Source organism: Acomys russatus, chromosome 3, assembly GCF_903995435.1.
Source record: "Acomys russatus chromosome 3, mAcoRus1.1, whole genome shotgun sequence".
In the NCBI taxonomy this organism is placed as follows: domain Eukaryota; kingdom Metazoa; phylum Chordata; class Mammalia; order Rodentia; family Muridae; genus Acomys; species Acomys russatus.
The window spans coordinates 65,498,453-65,521,986 of record NC_067139.1 but is presented as its reverse complement, the minus strand read 5'-3'; the positions used below and the strand labels follow the sequence as shown (position 1 = coordinate 65,521,986).

General features: G+C 38.5%; 1 protein-coding gene across 5 annotated transcripts in view; it reads left to right on the top strand.

Annotated features, from left to right (window-relative positions):
- Ccser2 (coiled-coil serine rich protein 2) overlaps positions 1 to 23,534 on the top strand; it is a 104,038-nt gene that overhangs the window by 45,919 nt on the left and 34,585 nt on the right. For 4 of the 5 annotated variants that reach the window (XM_051142072.1, XM_051142123.1, XM_051142094.1 and 1 more), the window contains 2 exons: positions 1,703 to 1,865; positions 14,920 to 15,115. In XM_051142072.1, coding sequence (XP_050998029.1) covers positions 1,703 to 1,865; positions 14,920 to 15,115 — 359 coding nt within the window. Of the gene's footprint in view, positions 1 to 818; positions 1,099 to 1,702; positions 1,866 to 14,919; positions 15,116 to 23,534 lie in introns of those variants that run through there. The other variant, XM_051142114.1, reaches the window with a different exon arrangement.

The following is a 23,534-nucleotide window of genomic DNA, read 5'->3' as shown; positions in this document are numbered from 1 at the left end:
GTCCTGCTGACCCTCCATTGGGATTGAGTTCAGGTTTCAGTAGAGATCCCTCAGTTGCAGTCTGTTCACCAAAGTGACTTGTGTGACGTAATTGCGCTCATACTCAGCTGGCTTGCCTGCTTCGTGTGCTTCTTGTTGCTTGTTGTGCTGTGCTGATCTTTACTCTAAGGCTGTAGCAGGACATTCTGATAACAACATCAATCCCTTTGGTCCTGGAAATTTGTGAAATGCTCTGGGACTCAGTGCACCCGGCTGCAAGCACCTGAGAGCTTGCTGGGGACGGCACCCAAGGGACTCAACTGAAATAAGCTTTAAAAGTTAAGGTTCATTTTTGAATTTTCCCCTTGCCACCTCATTTCTACTGCTATTTTCAACAAAGTCTTCATTGTGCTTTTATTATCCTTAGGTTTTCTATAGCTGAACTTAAATTCTGTTTGATTTTAACAAAAACATAATAAAAAATTATTGGAAGTCATTTCATGTGTTAAGACTATCGTTTAAAAGCTGAATCTACAATGAAAGAAAACTACATATCAGTCCTCACTGATTTCTCATGAATGCACACAGAGCTTCCGTGTTCTTACAGCGGTGCTTAAGCTGTTTGCTTTTGTTTTTTCCTGCATCATCCTTTTATAAATGGGAAGCCTTTTAATATTCTGTGAAGATGAGACAATTCGAGAATTTCAAAGCCAAGCTTCTGGTTAATGATAACAGGCACTTAAAATAAGTCAATTAAAAAAAAAAAATCACGATTACACTGACATGGAAGTTTTTAATCACAAGAAATTGTGAACTTTTTCATTTAGTTCTTGGGCTGGAGAAGCCCTTCCTGTTCCATGGCTTGGGTTAGTGTTTAGAAGTATTTTTAGTAACAGTCCTAACTCAGTAGCTATGTAAGCACTGAGCGAAGATGGAGTCACAGGGCAGGCTGGGCTTGCTTCCCACAGGGAGGGCTGGGAGTGGAGCAGGAAGGAAGGCCTGTCTCAGCGGCGCCTTGTGTGCAACTATGTCTGAGTAGGCAGCCGGCAGCACAATGTCTCCCTTGTACCAAGTAGCTTTCTCAGAAGGTGCTCAGAGATGTGAGAGCAGTGCATTTGGGTGAGTGAAGAAGCCTGTGTGCTTCAGGGATTTTTGTCGAGTTTTCGTGGTGTTTGGCTTCCAGGAGTGGACTGTTTGTTGTTACAAAGCACTGGCTTTGTTTTCGGTAGCATTTCAGACTTTCTGAACCAGCTCTGTCGCAGCAGATGGGAGTAGCTTACTGTTTAAAAGTGTGAGCTTTATTTAAAAACATGATGGTCTATGATGTTTTGAGGCTGAGAAACTTAATTGAGGCACTCATTTTTAAGCGTGGGTCCTGTGCTGTTCTTAAGATCTACACTTGCCTATTCTGATTGTTTGTATTTGAAATACGTAATGTTGATTTCAGGGAAGTTTTTCCTTGTTTTAAAACAGTTCAACAGCTAAAGTGGCTGGAACAGAAGTGTTAGAGTTCATTTCAGCTTCGCTATATAAAGCCACTTATATTCGATATATAAGAACTGGTTTCTTTTGGAAAACTTGTGGTTGGTTAGCATGCATGGCTGATACTTTTAGAATTAAAAAAAAAATACTCTCAGCAGCATTTAATTATCAGGCCATTAAGTAGTTAACTTTTTATAGAGTGTGCACATATTTATAGTCTGTTGCTTTTTCATCTGCCCAGTGGAGTGTGACAATATGAACCGCTTTGACCGATCAGACAGAAATGCACGACAGTCGCAGGACGGATTTTGGAAAAGACCACCCCAGAGGTGGAGTGGACAGGACCATTACCACCTTAGCCATCCTGACCACTACCACCACCACGGGAAAAGTGACTTGAGCAGGTGAGTCTCTTCTAACTGCGCCTTCCCCTCTGTCCTCTGCCTAACCTCACTAACAGCTCTGTCTCCAAGCCAGTGTTGCCTGGTTTTCAAGATGCCAAAACCAGTTCAGGTTACATGTGATGTACAGTTGTTATAATAACTAATTTTTTCTTAGCTGAAATCTTTTTCAGGAGCTTTAGCACAGATTTACAAATTGCATCTACGATAAGGACTTTTAAGTTGTGATATGACTTTAAGGGGTACTCATTTGGAAATGTTGACTTTGTTACTTTATAATTTTTAAAAATAATATTGTACAAAGTAACTGTTATTGGTTTTATTTGGCTTATAAGCTAAAAGTGCAAAATTCCACAAATACTGCTAAAAGATGTATATGACACTAGAAGTACTTTCCGTTCTGAAGTACAGGATCATGTGAAGTTGATCAGACTGTGTAGTAGAATGGGCTCACTGCCATTCACACCTGAACCAGAGCTGCTCCCACGCTAGACTAGCTTTGCGAATAAGTTTATGTAACCTTGTGCACACTTCAGCCTTTGGCCAGCCATTTGTGAGCAGGGTTAAAAACATAGTTCTGTAAGTGCATATGGGCTAGGATAAAGGTGTGTGTGTGCTGTACCTGGTTTGTGGCTAACAGTAGCATGTTTTGTTTTGTTTTTCTAACTTAATTAAAAAACTCTTATTCACAAGGAGTTTATGTTTATCCTTTAGCATATTGTTGTATGAATAATAAACTGAGGTGAAGAATGGAAGAAATACATTTGGTCCTCTGTGCCCCTTAAAGCAAGAGCAGAATTGTTGCTAAGGCTGCTTGTAGCCAAAGCAAAGATCACAGCTTGACATGTTGTTACCAGATACACAGTGCATAAGATGGAGCGTTTGTTTCTCCTGGATTATTCACTGTACAGGGCAAATACAGAGGGAGCGCTCATGTGTGAATGTTAAGAAGAGTCCCAGGCATTCTCTTAACTCCTCTTCTTATGTTCTTCTGACTAAATATATATATTAAGACTTTCTGTTTGAGTAAAGAAATGGAAGGATGTAAATGAGGTGGGATGGAAGAATGCATGCGGCACTTGTAGGCAGTGTGGCATTGATGGGGATGGTGTAGAGTCGATCCTGTCAGGAAGAGCCTGGCATAAAGATCGTGGTCATTACTATTGACGGTGGCTGTGCTTCTCTAGTCTCAGATATGTGTTTATAATAAGTGAAATTCGGACCTAGGGGATGGGAATAGGGTGAAAGAGGGAGGGAGGGAGGAACGAGAGGAGACAAGCAGGGGGATAAAATTGAGATGTAATCTGAATAAATTAATAAAAAAGATAAAAATAATAAAAATCAATGAAATTAAGGCAGGTTTAACAGCATTTCAGTATCAGTCACTTTTGCTTCACTGTTAACCACAACACCTAACAGAAGCAGCTAACAGAGAGGACGGGTTTGTTCTGACTCAGTTTCAGAGCTTGAGTCCGTCGTGGCAGGGGAGGCATGATGAAACAGCTCGTGGTGTTAGGAATGTGTGGCAGGGGTTCCTCATTTCACTGCAGGTCAGGGAGCAGAGAGCGAGGCGGAACTGACTGCCAGGTGTAACCTTCAAAAGCTCGGCCTCAGTGCCTCATTTCTACCAACCCCCTCCCATACATTCTTCAGCCTCCCAGAACATCATCACCATACGGGGTCAAACACTCAAAAATGAATCTTTGGGACACATGTCATATTCAAACCATAACAAATGCTTTCTTTAAAAATTTGTCCATTCACTTAAAAGATACTCAATTGGTAGCCTATATATTGTACAGTACTCTAAGGTCTTAAGCTGATAGGAATTTGGAGAGAGTATAAGAGGTGAAAGTTGTGGATTGGTAATGATGACAGAAGAATTCTGCATTGGTACAGCCTAATAGAAGATATCTTTACATTCATCTGGGGAAAGACTGTTGTGTCTGTGCCGTTTATACACATATAAATAGTATTTGGAGTCTGTGGAGAAGGAAGCGTGTGGTACTTACAATGTAGTGTCCCTGTTGTGCTAATGAGTGTCTAATAAAGGGGCAGAAAAGGGGTGTCCATGAATGTGCAGCAGCTGTTTTTGTTTGTGTGTTTTACCTAGGCTACTACAGAATAAATGATGTTGCTTTTGAGTCAATCCTATGTATCTGACTAGAGACTTCAGAGAATTAGTGTAGTATCTGAAGGAGGGTAGTGAACATTCAGCCTGGTGCAAGGGCAGGTGTAGAAGGTTGGGTGGTAATTTGGGATTTTCAGAGAACCACTCTTCAGGTTTACCATAGCTGGATTTCTTGTTGATTTGGAACACACACACACACCCACACACACATTCTCTGTGTATATACATATATATACACATATACATATATATACATATGTTACTCAGATTATTAGAAAAGGGATGAGTAACATGGAGGTAATTGTTTCTGTCCTTAGAAGTGGTCCAGCCGAGGCTGAGTATACTCATCTACCAGAAAAGTTAGAAAAAACACCCCCCAAAAGTCCAGCACCATAAACTGTAACTCCCTATATATCAACAGGTGCGGAAGAGAGCTCTTTGGTTAGATAAATGTAAGAGTGAACAGATTAAGTTATTTGTTTAAATGGTGGCTGCATTATACCTGTTTGTTTCTATAAATTGTAATTTTGCAGAAGTTAAAGATAACATAGAACATTTCTCCAAAACGTGATCACAAATCCTTCCTCAGAGTTTATATACTTGAAAGCACTTGTAGTTAAGAATTGTCAGTTCCTAGAGGTTTTGGCGAGGGGGAGAGATGCACAGATAAGACTTGCTAATTTGACTCACTTAGCGTTGAGTTTTCTAAGGAGTGGCTGAGCTCACTGATAATGCTGAGGCTTATAGGTTGACTGGTTCATTTTACCTTTGAGCTTTAAGTGTACAGAAACTCCTTTCTATTCGCTAACTTGGTGAGTACTGGTTCCCTTTCTCTTGGTTCTTAACCACCATTGACATCATAGTTCATTATAGCATTGTGCCTAACCAATCAATTAGGCCTGCTTGGACACTTCCGGTTCAGAGCTACTGCTCTGGATGTTCTCTGATTTTCTCATTGCAATACTGCTGTTTTCTTTTACCTCAGCTTAATGGTCCACTCCTGTTACCTCCCATTAGTTCCCTTTCCCCAAAGCCATATAGAATTCTCTCTACCCTAACGGAGTTATAGCCTTCTCCTCCTTGTGGTTGTTCTAGTAATTGTAGCTGAAATCCAGCTCTCAACTAGATGCATTTCTTTTCCAGTAGCATTTTTATAGGGAAAGGTCTTATTTTCCAGGACTCCTAGTATTTCACTGTTTGGAGGTGGCGTGTGTCTTTGTTCTCACGCTTTGTTGTCACTTCTGAATGAAGTCTTTTTAAGTCACTGTTTCGGGTCTTGGGTCATTTAGCTGCATCCGCTTCTCTTTATTGATCCTGCTGTGTGGACTTTATAAAAATTGTGGCCCCTTGGCTCACTGTCCTCCTTTATTGTAAGTTTTGAATCAGCCATGATTAACTTCATTGTTATGCAAATTATTCTTATAAACTTTTTCCTCAGCTCTTTGTTTTTTTATACAAACTTTATGTCATCTGAGAACAAATAGTTTTAATTTTTCTTTTTCAATCTGTATCATTTTCTTTCTTTCAAAATTGCCATGGCTACAGCTTTTGGCATGGTGTTGAATAGAAGTAGCAAGAGCCAACAGTTAGGTCTTGTTTCTGATATTTGAGGTAAAACATCCATCTACTACTGTCAAGAGTGGAATTATGTATTTTGTTGCTTTTTTTTTTCTTTTCTCCTCTCAAACTTCCTTTATTAATTAGAAGACATTCCTTCTATTCAGGTTTTGTTGAGTATTTTTCTCATGGTGCTATACTGTGTTTTATCGAATGTTTTTTTCAGTATCCATTGAGATGCCTTTCCCTTCCTGTTACCCTGTTACTACAGTATGTCACGTTGACTTTCTTAACCAGCCATTTATTTCTTGAACAGTTCAGTTGCTTATATTATGTAATTTTTACATTTCTATTTGCTATGGATTTTTATGTATCTACTCTTAAATACTAATTTAGTTTTTTGAAGTGGATTTAGTTTTGGTTATAGGACCATTTACAATGAATTGGGAAGCTTCCCTTCTCTAATAGTTAAGGGAAGAGTTTGTGAAAGGATGTTACTGATTTTTAATCAGACCTGGACTTTTTGTGGCAAAATTTTTATTACTAATTTAATATCTGTAGATATTCTATAAATGCCTATTAGGTCTTAGTGTACATTGTTGCCCAAGTCCTTTGGTTCCTTGTTGATCTGCTGGTTTGATATGTTTATCACTGAAGACAAACTTATAGAGGTACTGTAGCTGACCTTTGCTACTTTGTGGGTTCTTCTTTTCCCTACACTTTATACCCCTTCCTCCTTATACCCCCCTTTACCCCCTAAGATGAGATAGGAGAGAAACAAGGATACAGAGACGAGAGGAAATAGGAAAATCCCTAAATCTAATTTTTATTTCCTTCTGTTTCTTCTTTGTGGCTACTAACAAACCACAACTAACCCCTCTAAATGACCAACAGCCATTGACCTCCTATCTGGGGCTCTAGCATTTATATACCCTCTGAAAAGTTCCCAGAATTCCAAACATCACGCAATCACAGAAACTATCTGCAGCTGGCAAAAACAAAAAAACAAAAACAAAAACAAAACAAAACCTTATTCTTCTCCTAGAGCATGATGCAAATCATAGTCAGCTGCTGTGGACATTCTGAAGCAGCCCCCTATCCCTACACCTGGGATTATAATGAAAGCACATTTTTATAATATTTCTGTGTTTTTCAAGTTAACAACAACAAAAACAACACAAAATTCCAGAATTCTCACTCCAAGATACTGTACTATCTTGTGTCACTGTAACTTTTGGGAAGGAAGGGCAGCTAGCAACAGATTGTCCTGGTTTTATTCTCTTGAAGTGCCTTCTATTTTAAATTTCTCTTTATTTTAAAGTATGACTTTGCTAGATGCTTTGTTGATAGCCTTTCTTTCTAGATTTGTCCCCTGGCTTTCTGATGAGAACTCAACTCTTATTTAACATTTCTTCCACATCATGAGTCATCTTTTTTGCCATTTAAAAAATATTTACTTTGATTGTAGCTTCTCACAGATAGATTATGGTATGTCTAGGTTGGTATTTCCTTTAGCTGAGTATACCTGGAATTTGTTGAGCTTCTTGATATGAGGGTTAGTATTTCATTAAGTTTTAGAAATTTCTGATCATCACTTCAGTTTATTTCTGCCCCTCACTTTCTCCATCCTCTTCCTGTTGTCTCTCTGTCATATTAAGAATTAAGTGCACATCATTCTTTGCTTGTCACAAAGAGTTTGAAGGAGAAATACTCAGATCAGATCTCCCCTCTCCAGGGTTTGTTGTTGCTGTGGCTTGTTGCCACTTTGCCTTCTTCCAGCCCTCAGTGAGCGGGAATGCCTGGTGGTCCGTGCTTTGGACGTTAACCTTCGGTGTGTGGTGGGGTCGTGTTTTAATCCACCGTTTTCTAATGATGTGATACTGAACATTTTTCAGATGCTTGTTCCATCTGTGTCTCTGCTTTGTTGAAGTGTCCAGAACTTTGCCAATCTTTAAATTGGGTTATTCTCATTTTGCTGAATTTTAATTGCTCTTTGTATATTTGAGATACTAGTCCTGAATTGGATACATGTATAGGAAATATTTTCTTCTACACTGGCTTTTCTAATTTCCTAAATGTTATTTTTCATTTTTTAAATTTGAAGATGACATTAGAAACAAAGTTTCAGTATACAATTTATCTTTCTTGGGATACGTGTGTGTGTGTGTGTGTGTGTGTGCGCGCGCGCACACACACACACACACACACTATATCTAAAAGCACATTTGCAAACCTGAGATCCTCTAGGTGTTCTTTCCTGCTTCTTAGGAATTTTATAGTTGTGTATTTTACTTTGAGGTCTATTATTAATTTTGGATTAAAGTTTGTGAAATTTGAGGTCATTTCTTTTCTTTTGCATGTAGATGTTTTGTTGCTTGGTTCCATTTGTTCAAAAGGCCATCTAATATCGAATTGCCTTTGCTGCTTTTTAAAAGAGGAGGTGACTACATTTATGAATCCATTTCTAGACTCTTGCTTTCCTTTCATATTTTTGTGTGTGGTTCAGCAATTCCATAGTATCTTGATTGTTATAGCTTCATATAGGAAGTCCCAAAGTGGGTGAGCATCAGGTTTGATTATTTTTCTTACTCATTGAATCACTTCAGTGGTATCCATAACATAACATCATAGAGTATTGATTAGGATTGTGTGAAATCTAGCATTAAAAAATTATTACCATAAAACATGCATAAAGTTTTTAATTGTTAGAAAAATACTAAAGATTAATTTTAAAATCAAAATTATGACTTAGAAAATAAAGAAAAATAACCCACTCATGTGCTCTCAGAGACACACCTGTACCTACCAGTGTAAAGTACAAAGGTGTGCATCCTCATAATCAAGTTATTACAAAAGTGGAGAAGAATAAGAAACTAAGTTATAAATAGGATGGATAATTTGGGAAGCTCATTTTAAAATTATAATAAACAATCTTTAGTGATGTGATTGTTTTATTAGGCTGGTGGGTTAGATGGCAAGTGCTGCTTCTAATCCAATTTGAACTTCTAGGAAAATACAGTACTAAATGAATTTCTTTTCTCTAACTTCTCTAAGTCCTGGGTTTTTTTTCCCCCCTCTTGGTTTTATTGGATGTACTTATAGAACAATATTAAATTGTTATATATAGAGAGAACATATAAGATACTATATAAGAAATATTAAATTGTTCTATATAGAACATATAAGAAACTGTGTCACTTTCCCTGTGTTGTATAGCTGATAAATAATAGCTGAGACTTCAAGTTCAAGATCTGTAGCAGTGCTTTAAAAAAGCAGAGTGTTAAGTAGTACTGGTGGTGGTGGGCATTTACTTCACCTCCTGTGCTTCTGTAACTCGTCATTGCCCGCATCACTGCTAGTTGAATTCTTATCTGCCACCCTGTGACTGCCCATGGGCTCCGTGACTGACACAGTTATCATGTGTTGTGGTCACGCCCCGAGCCTCCGGTCTTCTGTCTTGCTGTTATTGTCTGGTTCTACTCTTAGAAGTCTAGGGCTGCTGGCTTGTACGCAGCTGTAGCATTACACCTGTTGAGCGACAGTGGGTGTTATGCGTAGAGCTTCCTTCTTCCTTGGGCCTGTTCTTACTCTTTATTTTTTTGCTCCTGGATGTGAGCTTCACTCTTGGAAAGTGATACAGCTCCTCTCGGTTTCCAGCATTCCCTGTCATGTGTAAACATATCATCTCACAATCCAGAAACCCATGACTGTCACTGTCTTCCTCTTCTGCAGTCTCCCTTTAATTTTTCCACCACATATTTCCTTTCTCTTCCTTCCATGTTGGCTGCCTCCCAGCCTTCCCTTTATATCTATGTTTCCCTACCAGTCTCCAAATGTTTCCCTGGTGAGGTTTTATGTTATTTTGAAGCTATAGTCAGCTGGTTTAGCAACAAACACAGTTATAAAGCCAACCTGTTGACGGCCATATCTTTACAGTTATAAAGCCAACCTGTTGGCTGCCATATCTTTACAGTTATAAAGCCAACCTGTCGGCGGCCATATCTTTACAGTTACAAAGCCAACCTGTCGGCGGCCATATCTTTACAGTTACAAAGCCAACCTGTCGGCGGCCATATCTTTACAGTTACAAAGCCAACCTGTCGGCGGCCATATCTTTACAGTTACAAAGCCAACCTGTCGGCGGCCATATCTTTACAGTTACAAAGCCAACCTGTCGGCGGCCATATCTTTACAGTTACAAAGCCAACCTGTCGGCGGCCATATCTTTACAGTTACAAAGCCAACCTGTCGGCGGCCATATCTTTACAGTTACAAAGCCAACCTGTCGGCGGCCATATCTTTACAGTTACAAAGCCAACCTGTCGGCGGCCATATCTTTACAGTTACAAAGCCAACCTGTCGGCGGCCATATCTTTACAGTTACAAAGCCAACCTGTCGGCGGCCATATCTTTACAGTTATAAAGCCAACCTGTCGGCGGCCATATCTTTACAGTTATAAAGCCAACCTGTCGGCGGCCATATCTTTACAGTTATAAAGCCAACCTGTCGGCGGCCATATCTTTACAGTTATAAAGCCAACCTGTTGGCGGCCATATCTTTACAGTTATAAAGCCAACCTGTTGGCGGCCATATCTTTACCGCATCTTTGACATTTCTGTTCAAAAGAAAGTTGGAAATGATTCATAGTGTGGTAGTAATTTAGTTTTATTTAATATTTACTATATATTGTTTAATATTCTAAACTCCTTAACATATTACTTGATTTATGTACTTTGCCAGCCTAGGGAAGTAATTATTGTTAATATTCTCATTAATTTGTAGGCAAGAAAAATGACGTGTATGGAAACTGTGTCACTTGGCCTGTGTTATATAGCAAATGATAGCTGAGACTCCCAACTCAAGATCTTTATAAGTAATTTAAAAATGAAGAAAATATGACTGTTTTAAAAGGGCTATATATTTTAATTAATAGTTTTAGTAGCCATTGTCAACTAGAATTTGAATCCAAATCAGAGGCCAGGGCAGGCTCTTTAATCTACCGTGCCTTTTCTACATGACAGATCTTAATTAATATATTCAGTTAGTGATGAATACTCTTTTCTTGAAAGTCTTGAGTTCCGTGCATTTGTCTCTCATTTCTGTAAACTCAGTTGAAGCTCGTGTTCATACTTGATTGTCATGCTGTAGAAAGCTGAGTATTTTCCCTGCCAAGTCCCTTTTTTATTAATTTATGCATCAAATAAGTAACGTTCAGTATGTTTTTTAACTAGGGTATTTTTTAGAATATCTTTAATCTATCTTTTGACAATTTCATATGTGTATACAGTATATCTTGGTCATCCGTACCCTGGTTCTCCCCTCCTATCTGCTTCTAGATCCTGTAACATTCCCCCCTCCCAACTTCCTTTCCTTTCTTTTTCTTTCCTTCTTTTTCCTTTCCTCTCTTCTCTTTTCCTCCTTACCCCTTCCCTCCCTCCTTCAGTTTTTCCATCTTCATTCTTTCTTTTTTATCCTCCTTCTCCTCCTCTTTTTAAAATAACCACTGAGTCCAGCAAGTGCTGCTTGCGTGAGTGTAAAGCTATCCACTAGAATGTGGACAATTTACCATGGGCCAAACCACTAAAGAAAAAGGACTTTATCTCCACCACAGCCATCAGTTGCAAATAGCTTCTGGAGCCCACGATCCCCTCCCCAGTCCACACTAGAGGACTGACTTGTTTGATTCTGTGCAGGTATGTGCAGGTGCCTGTGAATTTTTGAGTGCGAATGCCATCCCATGTCCACAAGACAGCATTTTACAATACTCTTCTCCCTCTTCCAGCTATTGCATTCCTCTGTCCTCCTCTTCTGCAGTGTTTCTGAGCCTTTTCAAGGTTGATGTATATGTCCCATGTAGACCAGCTGTGAGTCTGCATTGCCTGCTACTCACTGCAGGAAGAAGCCTCTCTGACCAAGGCTGAGAGCAACATTAATTTATTGTTATTAGCAGAGATTTAGAAGGTAGTTTGACAGTATGTCCGTTTAGCAAAACATCCTAATAGGTTCCATTCGATGACTGCTACAGCCATGGGTCCTTGACCAGATTTCTTGTGCCAGGCATGAATTCTCTCCTGTGGAACAGGCTTTGATTCCAATTAGAAGGCAGTTAGCTACCCCATAACTGTCATGATACTATTAGTGGGCACCTCATTCCGACAGGTCAGTATGTTAGCCTGCATGATCCGCTATGTGATAAGTCCATTGATTAGTTACCCATCTAGCCAGCTGGGGCAAAGTTTCCAGGTCGCATCCAGCTTGTTTTTCTTGTCCTACAACCAAGGTGCTGTGTGTTCAGCAATAGGATCTTGACATCTAGTTATGGTGTGGAAACGAGAACAATGCCTGTATTGTTTTGGGAGCTTCTGGGGCCTTCCTAACTCACCAGGAAGCATCCTATACCTGTCACTGAGATTTTTATGTAATAACTCATTATTTAAGGAAGCATTATATACACAGACAAGGCACCTCCATTTAAACACACACACACACACACACACACACACACACACACACACATTTACAAAGCAGTGGGTTTTATTAAGGATTTTTCCTATTCTTTGTTTTGGTTAGTCCTCCCTACCCATTTCCTTCTGTTCTCTCAACCCTCCTCATACCCCTGTTGCCTGTGTGTGAGTGTGTGTGTGTGTGTGTGTGTGTGTGTGTGTGTGTGTGTATGTATGCATGTATGTGAACTATGTGTGCATCTGGTACCTGCTGAGAGTGGAAGGTGCCCTTGGATCCCTTGGAACTGGGGTTATAGATTGTGAGAACCTGTGGGTGCTGGGAATCGAACCTCTGCAAGAACAAAAAGTGCTCTTATCCACTGAGCCAGCTCTCCAGCTCCATAAAGAGTACTTTGTTTTTCATGTCACAGCTGTAAAGTTTTAGAATCTTAGAGATGAAAGTTTTAAAACAACAAACTGAGAGTTAAAATCCATTCTCCTTATTTACTCAGTGCCAAAGCAGTAATAACAATAAACCCTATGCACATCAAAGGAATGAAAATGCAGTCTTTCTTCATGAAGCACACACTTTGCCAGGCATGAAAAAGCATACCCAGTGTATTGTGTACTGTAAGAGGATACAGTACTGGGCTCTGTAAAAATGCCTACAGCAGCCCATGGTTGTACCTTAGGGCATTAAGGACGGTTCCCCAGAGAGTAGTGTCAGCTAACTACAGATGAAGAGGAGTTGTTGAGATAGACGAGTAGAGGGGCTGCAGGATGAGTGCAGGACTCGCAGGAACCACTGAAAGAAGAAGGTGCCGTTGGAAATGAGGAGCACTTTTAGTGTGCTTTGGGAACTGTGCATAATTAGCTGTTGATTAAGAAGTTTCTATGAAGGCCACAGTTTGGGGAAGCAGCTTGAAGAGCTAGATTCTATCTCTGGCATCATAAACCACTTTGAATATTCTCCTTTTACTTTTAGCCATTACTCTTTTTTCTTTTTTCCCTTTTATTTTACACTTTAACTGTATGTTACAGTCTATCCTAAGTCCTCTGCTACCATAAAAAAAACTCCCAAGTGTATCAGCCTATTTCCTCAGAAGACACAGCTATTTTCATATCTATTACTTACTTGTTGAGTTATTCTGTATTTTTGTTTTAACTCTTGTTATTTTTTCACTAGTAAATATTTTTCATCAGAATATAGCCATAGGCGGGTAAATTCATACTAATTTACTGATGTTTGAAATCTTAAAATTTAAATTTTAGAACTCAAAATTGATAAGAAAATTAAAGCAGAATTATGGGAATATATAAGATCTTATTAATAAGTAAGTGGTATAAAATTCATGAAGATTTTTTGCTTTGGTTAGGAGAGCATTAGTTCTGAAATTTGAATGAGTAGTTTCAGAGAAAAACAATCTTGTGAAAATATCTAACAATAAATATTGAGGCTTCTGGGATTATTTGTTGAAAACTAGAAGCTTAAGCAGATACTGTATTTCTCTCTTCATGGTGATTGAACTCCAGCACACTGATTTGTACATATTTAATACACAGAATTTAGCTTTATTTCTAATATATGACAATGGCTATCATATTGGAGAAATGTTCTCTAAGTATACTGTGTTAGATAGTCAGATTTCATATATTTGTCATACATTAATAACTGGAATTATATATAATGTGGATACAATAATTTTTAAGCTATCAATTCTGGATAATACATTATATTTTACATTCCCATGAAATATATTATTCTTACTTTTTCTCTTATTTTGTATGGCTATTATAGGATGAAACTGAAGGGAAGTACCACCTTTTTGTTGTTGTTGTTGTTGTTGTTGTTGTTGAGATGAACTTTTCCCAGGCTTTGTTCTCCTGTTTCTTTTGCCCCCGAAAATGATTACAAGCATAAATGTCCTTGCCACACTTGAATTAAAGTTTTAAAGATAGCTTTTTTTTTTTTAATATAAAGACAGCTTCTCATGTAGTTTAGGCTGCCCTCAATTCAAACTTGCTCTGTAGCTAAGGAGGATAAACACGTACAACTAACTAATCCTCTGGCCTCTGCCTCCTAAGTGATGGGATTATAGGACTGTACCAGCAGTTTATGAGAATCAAGCCAGGGGCTTTTGCCTGCTGGTCAAGCACTCTATCCCATGGCTGGAAGAGTAGGTTTTATGTTTTTTAAACTGTAGTTTGAAATTAGGAAATACATGGTGTACATCAGATGCCTGTAAAACCTTGCTGAAACTTTTATTAGTAAAAAATGGTTTTTTGGTCATTGTAAGAAAAGAGCAAAGAAGCTGGGCATACACCTATAATCTCAGCCCTCTCTGTGAGTTCAAGGCCAGCCTGGTCTACAAAGCGAATCCAGGACAGCCCAGGCTCTGCAGAGAAACCCTGTCTGGAAAAACCAAAAGAAAGAAAGAAAAGAAAGGAAGGAAGAAGAAAGAAAAAGAGCACCGTCGGCTTTAAAGATGAGCATAGAAGAGATGACAGTCTAAAGGCATGTCCACATTGGGAACTAATGTGCCTTTGTTACCTAGCTATGCATCTAGAATGCTGTGCCATTTAAGATGCCACCCCAAGTCAGAAGGCAAAGACGAGTCAGTGCAGAAAGGGTGAGCACAGTTCTGACAGCTACAGCCTTGTCAAGAGTATTTTCTTTTTCTTTTGGCTCTTGAGGAACGTTTATTCAGCCAGTGTGTGAAATACCACAAGTGGATGAGGCTAGAGAATCATAGACGACAACCATTTTACTAACAGATTGTGCTTCCCAGTGGGGACATTGAGGACTGGGGTGAGTGTGGAGGCACTGTGGAAAGGAGTTGTAAAGATTGCTGCAATAATAATAACCTTTCTTTCTTTCTTCTTAAATTGTGTATCTTTTCCTTCCCTTCTTCCCCACCCTTCCAGAGGCTCTCCTTATAGAGAATCCCCTTTGGGTCATTTTGAAAGCTATGGAGGGACGCCCTTTTTCCAGGCTCAGAAGATGTTTGTAGGTGTGCCAGACAGCACAGTGATACTGGATGAGATGACCCTCCGGCACATGGTCCAGGACTGCACAGCTGTAAAGACACAGTTACTGAAACTCAAGCGCCTGTTGCATCAGGTGCGTATGTAATCAATGTTCTACCTCTACCTTTGTAACTTGAAAACAGATTAGCTTTTCTAAAAAGTTACTTGGGTTTCTAATATGTCTAGTTTTTTTTGTTGCTTGTTTGTTTTTTTTAAACAAAACCTATAAATAGTACATGCTTTGAATTCATCCCCAACACCATAAGACAAAAGAAGAAAGAACATAGATTCTTGTTAGAGAAAAGGAAAGCTTAACATAGTAAGGTTCCTGAAAATTTAGAAGTTGTAGTTGTTAATTGAACAGTCTGATATCAGAAACCTGTTGGGCATTAGTAACTTCTATAATTTCTGCTTAATGGTAAATAGAATTAATTTGATTTTTGTTTGAGACTTTGAAGACCTGTTGTCTTTAGAGACAGTCTAGCCTGTAGTAGCACCAGATGTTGAACAGAGTCACAGGATATGCTGATAGGAAAACTCAGCTTGTGATTCAAGGGTACCTTCTTTATGAAAATACTCAGCATTAGCAAATAAACAAGGAATGAAATACCAATTTTAATTTGTGGGTAGCTTTTATGTGTCTTTAAGTCTAATTTTGCAGTTGATATTCTAGCCAAATTTAAAAATTATAATTGAGAAAGAACTACCTGACTTTTCTTAGTTTGCTGTCTGGGTCACCTTTCTCAGGATTGTATGCCCTCGTGTCATATGAGCAGAGGCCAAGTTTTAGAGTTCCCACTGGCCACCAAAACCGGCCTTTTCTATCTGCCCTGTAAAGGCTGAAAGTATAATCGAGCTCATAGTAGTTGACTCTGGGTGTTACCGCTCTTAGTAATAGGCTTTTCTGGACTACTTGTGGCTATCGAATACTTGTTGAAAAGAAGCTTTTGTGTGCTGAGGCTGGGAAAAGAGGGTGGGATCTGTGATGCTTGGACTCCTTGTAAACATACAAGGATTCTGTAGTGGAAATGTCCATACATAAAGGTTCCAGATTAGATAAACTATAACTAAGAGATAGGCTTTACTCCATTATTGTCTCTCTATTGGCTGATCTGGGAGGAAGATTTTCTGTTCATGAGCTGCATTTTAAAGGTGCAACTTGGTAGAAAAGGGTAGGGAATAGCTAAAATATACTAAATATCCCTTTTGTTTTAGGGTATATTCCTCTAAATGATAAAGCTTATTAAATATCTGTAAATAGAATTAATTACTCTACTAATATTAATTAATGCTGTTTATTAATACAGCAGCAGTTATTCCTTAACCTGCTATTTTATAAATAAAAGACACATAAACTTGTTAGATTTAAAATAAGCCTTAAAACACTAGGGCTGAGCATATATTAACTCTCTAAGCTATCTTGTCTGCTTTCTATCCAAAATCCCCATAGATATTTGCACATGTGCCACTTAGGCTGCTTCTGCTCCATCAGGCCAGTCCTCAGAGAACAAGCTGCTCTTGGCCACATGCTTCTGGTTATGATAACCCATGACAGCCTCCTCCTCTCTTCCTCCCTCTCTGCCCTCATTTTCCTTCTGTGATCCTACAAGTCTGCAAACTTTCACTCTGCCTACCTCTCCTTTGCCAGGCCCTGGTATAGACAGCTTTATTAGCCAATCAGAGCTAACTTTGGAGGCAAAGTTCACACAACATCATTTTGGAGAATATGTAAGAATTTGCTAGTAGGACAGTAAGGATCTTGGGGGCAAGCAGGTACATTTGAACACATAGTAGCTCCAAATCAGCCCCAACAAATACCAGCTGGTAAGACAGACCATGTTCAATTTGAAGTAAGAATGCTAACTGACAAAAGACAGTGAGTTGATAGCTGATGCTGCATTGTAGGGATTGTCTTTGAAACACTTTCTGTGTGTGAAGCTGTGACCCCGAAAGACTGTCTCTAAATGTCCAGTAGTTCACATTGACCAAACTGACTTCATATTTATGTAGTGAAAACAAAATTGTGAGGTGAAAATTGCGGAATAATTTTAGGATATCTTTAGAGTTTTCTAGTTGCAAAATAAATTTAAAAACTGTCATCTAAGAGTTGGTATAACTGTCTCTTACATTTTTAAATTAAATATACTATTTTATAGTGTTTGTATAAGTACTGTGTGTACCTGTGTGCTTATGTGTGTGTGGTAGTCAGAGGGTCACCATTTTCTGGATAGTACATCTTCTTTTGTCTGGTAACTGCCCTCATTTCAATGGAATATATCCTTAATTTATTTCCTAACAAGATAAATACATGACAACATTTTTAGTTACATCATTAAGAAAATTCTCTTTATTCTGTACTCGCATATGGTTGATATTAAGTTTATGATTTTGGAAAAAGTGTGGCTGAAATCAAAGTAAGAAAAAAATGGAAGATACTGCTTTTCTATGATCCAATTTTAGCTATTATGAAGTATGTTGCATTATGAGCCCCCATTTTTCATTGTGTTTTGCCTTTTTGTAAAAAAAAAAAATCTGTCTAAGAGATTAAAGATCTTCTAATCTTTACATGCTGCAGTATCAAGGTGATTTTCAGTGTGAATTTGTTGTGAGTGGTTTACATTTGCTTTCTCAGCAGTTGTTAGGCTGTTGGAACTCATAGTGTGATATGTTCTTATGTTCCGACCTTAGTTATTATCTGCTGTGTTTCTGTAATTGTTACTAATCAGAAACCAGGACTTCCAAATTCCTTATCTTAATCTTTTATTTCTTTTACATTGTCACACTGGAAGAACTCATCATGCTTTCTGTGTATTTCTCTAATTTTATATTCCAGCTATATTTTTATTCAACCATTTGCAACATTTTCAGTATCCCAGACTCTATTGAATTCAGTTCCTTGTTTATATAGACCAGTTACTGCTCTCTCAAGATGCACGTTAAGTAGAGAGCTTCTGGTCTGCTTTGTTAATACTGCTGAGGGGTGGGGTGTGTTTTGCTTTTTGTTTTTGTTTTTGCATTTTATCTCTTTCAAAGGATAAGATTTTTCTTTTATTTTGGTATGTCTTTTCTAATATCCCATATACTAATTATTTATTAATATTTGAAATTGAGTAATTAAAAGCTGACTTTTGACCTTGTACATGGGCCAGGTCTGCCAGATGGCTGGTCTTCAGTTTTTGGTTGGATGAATGCCAGTGGGCCCTCAGCACCAGATAAAGATGTTCCTCCATCCTGCACACCTCTGCAGTGCCTATAGCATCTCCATAGATAAAAATTCTGCTTTTGTTTAGGTTTAAAAAAGAAATCTGTATTAATTACTTTTGTCACTTTGATCAAAATACCCCACAGAAACAACCTGGCTCGCAGATTATAGTCCACCCTGGTGGCGACAGCGTGGTGGGGCAGTTCAATCCTGACAGCAGATTGTGTGCCAGAGGCTTCTTCTCTCATGACAGCTAATGCTAGAACCAGAGACAAACTAACCTTCGAAGGCCCACCTCTGTTGACTTGCATCCACCATTTGCACCTCGTAAAACTTCCACATCTTGTTAAAATAGTGTCACAGGTGGAGAATATGGTTTACTGCAAAATATGAAACCATGGAAAACATTTTGGATTCAGTCTGGAACACTGGGCATTTTTAATGTATTACATTTTCACATTTATATTCTTTTTTGGTGAGGGGAAGCAGGCAGGGTATCTCTGTGTAGCTCTAGCTTTCCTGGAATTTTGGTATATAGGCCAAGCTGGCCTTGAACTCACAGAGATTTGCCTCTATTTCCCAAGTATGAAACACATGAGAGAACAGTAAGAAAGGGAAAAACCAGACAAATTAAAACGTGGGACATTCGTTAAGAACAAAACAAAACAAAAAATAATGAACTCTTATTAGTGCTATATAAGCAGAGGCTCAGAAAGCAATTAGTGAGAACAAACAAGGGATTTCCCCACCCTAGTGTCTTTGTCTTCAAGGCCTCATGCAATATTCTGGGAAAGCCGTAAGGGACAGTGTGGAGCTAAGCATATGAAGGGAGCTTTCAAACCCTCTTACCATCCACCATCCCCTACTCCTATCTTCTTGGCCAAACCAAGAAGTGAGTGGAGTCTGTTCCACTTTCTTAAGGTGCTGGAGTTCACACCCATCACCTTGTGCCGTGTTAGGCAAGTGCTCTACTACTAGGCCACGCTATCAGTGATTGGAATCTGTTTTATTAAAGTCATCTTTATGAGTTCGCTTGGAGAAAGTCTTCCTTTCCATATAAATGTTTAAAATTGTTACCTGTTAAATTTTGCTTTCATGTATTTTCATTTGTTATGTATAGCTCAGTGTTTCTCATGGCCACCTTTGTGTGTGTGTGTGTGTGTGTGTGTGTGTGTGTGTGTGTGTGTGTGTGCGCGCGCGTGCGCGCGCCTGTGTATGTGTGTGTGTTGGCATAGAACACGTTTTTCCAACCTAGGCTTTTGCATTATTTTAAGTTAATATTCTGTATGTTTTATTGCATGATTTATGGCATCTTGATGATCGTTTTAAAACCTGCACTTGAGACTATGGGACTATAATGAACACAATAGTGGCGGTGCCTCCCAGCCTTTAGTCCTCTGTAATCTGCTTCAGGCGTTTTTGCTTGAAGCATATACACATGTGTGAGTACAAATCTACCTGCAGTAAAATGTTACTAATATGAAGTTCCGTTTTTCTGAATTTAACTTCTTTGGCAAAACCAAATATGTGAGCATAGTGTAGATAGTAAAACTTGTTACCACACAGTTCTCATCACTCCAAGGGGAAAAAAAAAAAGGCTTACAAAAGCATATATGAGCATCACATAAAGACTGTCTACTGCAGAAAATATGGAAAGATGCAAATCTGCTTGACACTCAATATCCAACCTGAGAAATGAAACATTAATAATAAAGTCCCAGTGCGTTCCTTTCTGACTGCAGACTCCTGTTACCCAGGAATCTAGCTTTTCCTATCCATGTTTTACTTGCTGTCCCTTTCACCCCCTCTTCTTTTGGAGACAGGGTCTCCCTGTGTTTCCAGGCTGACCCAGAGCACACACTCCTCCTGCTGTGATGACAGTCTGTTTTTTCTACCCTGGCTTCTGACTTAGTCTTAATGATAATTTTTTGGTTTGTTTGTTTTTCTGTGACAATGCTCACTTCTAATCTTTTCTTTTTTTTCTCCAGTGCCTATTTCCTCCTTTTTTTCTTTCATATTGAATCCAGAGCCTTGTTTTGCTGCAAGTCCTCAGTGCTGAGTTTTCTCTCCTCCCTACTAAGAACTCAGAGTACCTTGTTTTTCTATAAAGTCTTGGAATCATTTGTTAGATTATATGAAAATCTCTTGGGATTTTGATTGAAATAACAGTGAATCAGTAAGTACATTTCAGGAAGAATTGATGGCTGAGAATATCTATATGTCCAGGAGTGTGGTGTGTTGGTAAGTTGATTTAGTCTTAATTTTTCAGCAATATTTTATAGATTACTTTAGTTTTATTACATTTATTTCTAGTACTGAAAGTTATTCTGCTGTTGGTAAATGCTACCATTTTTTGTTTATTTTTTCATTGAGACAGGATCTTATTATATAGCTCAGGGTGCTCTTGAACTTTACTATGAGGACCAGACTGGCTATGAAATTAGGATCGATTTGCCTCAGTATCCTGAGTGCTAGAATTTCAAGTACATTTCTTAGGATCAGTAACTTTCTTTACACTCAGGAGAGATAGATTTGCTGCATCAAGCCATGTATTAAAGGGTATTTTGTACTAAAAAGGGTATGCTCAAAATTAGTTGGGCTATCTGGATACCTTTGTGGTTCCAGATACATTTGGGGATTGATTTTACTAATTTGGTGAAGTAAATCTCTGACATTTTGATAGGAATTTTATTGAATCTGCTAATTGCTTTGGGCAGTATTGTTGGGAGGTATATATCAGAGAAGACTACTTGGACACAGTTTCAAGCCAATAGAAAGTCTTTATTAGCTGGGTAGCAGCAACCTGGGTGTTGGGGAACCAAGTGTTGCCCTGAGCCTTTCTCAGGGTGAGCTTTTAAGTACCAAAACTATAATATCCTTGGTTGAGACACTTAAGTTAACCAGAACTAGAACTACAGAAGCCAAAGAACAAGGTTAGTACATTAGGGACTGGACCAGAACAGTGGGCGTTGATGGATTAGGCATTTGTTCTTATGCTGGCAGCGGTTGCTGCCTTTGTGCTGGAACTTGAGGTCTGAATGGTACTTCCATCATGGTGTCAGTTGTGCTAAATCTTAGGGCCTTTTACACTATGAAAACTTGAGAATTGTTGTTTGTTTGTTTGAGTTGCTTGCACTGTTACATAGATGTCCACAATGTGAACTTTACTTACGTTAAAGTTTATTTAGTTGTTGTTACATTATCATTCTCCATACTCTATTAAGTACTGATTGAATGTCAAATAGTATGACAATGTTGAAGTTAAAAAGAAAGAGAACCTTATTTTTGATTGTACATCAGTGCATTATTCTTCAATGTATAGGTTAAGCTTAGTGTGTGAGTCTTGACACGAACTTTGTTTGTAGTGAATATGCTTTTTACTTAGGCAAAACCATAGAAATTGTTAGGATCATTGCATGTAATAAAGACTATGTAATAGAATTTTTTATAATACTGTGTGCACAGATGCATGCATACGTACATGCCTGCATACATGCCCACTACATATGTAGTGTACCTGGATGTGATAGGAAGTTTACTTCATTCTGTGTATCATGTCCCACTCCCCTCACAAAAACAGGCAAATAGTAGTGTACTTAAACTTCATATCTAACAAGCTCTAAATACAGGGTCTAAATGATAAAGAACAGAGTTATCAAGTGTAGATAAAACCTTAAAAAGCCAGTAAGCCTATAGAGTGATATTCTGATGCTTTATAAAGAAAGCAATTCAGAAAATGTTTGTTCTAAAGAAAAGCTGAATATTTAACCATTATTTAATTCATAGATGTTAAATGTTTAAGCAGAACGACTAGCTTATCGTTTGGGCTGACATACAAGTGTTAAATAGCAACAAGAATGGCATGTTACAGAGGGTAGGGAATTACGTGCGTGTTACAGAGGGTGGGAATTACATGCGTGTTACAGAGGGTAGGGAATTACATGCATGTTACAGAGGGTGGGAGTTACGTGCTCTGTGGACAATGGAAGAGTCAATCTGAGCTGTATGGCGTGAATCTCAGCTCCTTGCAGCACTGTTTATATCTCTAGTATAATTTCAACCAGTATCTTAGCAGGTTTACATTTGGAATTTATGAGAATGAGTACAAAATTGGAAATGTTAAAGGGTAAGCTTTGTGAACATTGGAAAATAGTAAGAGGAGGAAAAACAAAACAAAAAACCGCCAGGAAAACCATTAGCTCAGGATACTGTACTAACACAGAGGAGTGGATAAGAATGGAAATAGCTTAGCCCTGGATGTTAGGATTACAGAAGTGAACTACCATGCCTAGCTGAAAATGTGTGGAGGAAGGGCATTACTGAAAGACTGTCCATATTCAGAGATGCGTTACCTAGGCTAAATGATACCTTTAAACATAGGGTTACACGTAGTATTTTCTCAAAGTATTATGATGAGTTTTTCCATATATTTCAATATTCATTTTTTGAAAAATGTCAGGTATTTTTCTTTTGTCTAAGATGCTTGCCCTAAGCATCTGTTAGGATCAACTCACTTCTGAAAAACTGAAAAATTTTAACTCTAGTTTTTACATCCTCAAATGTTGCTTGAATTATTAGATTTCGAACACTTCATCAGTTGACAGTAGCACTCAAATTGTTAGTTCACACTGTGGACTGTATTCAGTGTGATTTGCTTGTCTATATGTCTTTGAATTTACAAACAGACAAACAACCTAACTACTCTTGAAAATGCGAAGAAGCTCTTTCCCCTTCCTCTGCTGCCTTTCTTGAGATGCCTCCATGACCATGACTGGGCACTAGCCTGTCTGAACACAAAGCAGCTTTGTTGACATCACTGATGATGCTTGTCAGCACAGACTGGTCAGTGTTGCCAGACATTTTTGCTAACCATTTCAAGATTTCATGTCCTCTGTAGCTGCTCTGGAACTCATAGGAAGACTCCAGTTTTTGCAAACTCATGGGAGACCCTCCTGGGTAAGATGGTATTACCAGGTTTTCCAATCCTTAATTTGTGGAAGCTAAGTACCACTCCAGAAATGTACTTTCCTGCTGTCCCAAAACAGAACAGCTGAAGAAGGTTGCCTGGCAGTAATCCTTTGATGTTTTTAGATGAGAAGATGTAATCTAGTCATTTTTAATAAAATACAGCGTGGACTGGGGATGTAGCTCAGAGGTAGAGTTCTTGCCTAGTGAGAACAAGACCCTCTATTCAACTCTCAGCCTGAGCACATGCTCTTATTTTGTGATTTGCTGATGAATACATTAGCATTATAATGGCATTTAGAATTCAGGATTGAAGAAACTCAGTAAAAGCCCAGAATATTTGGAT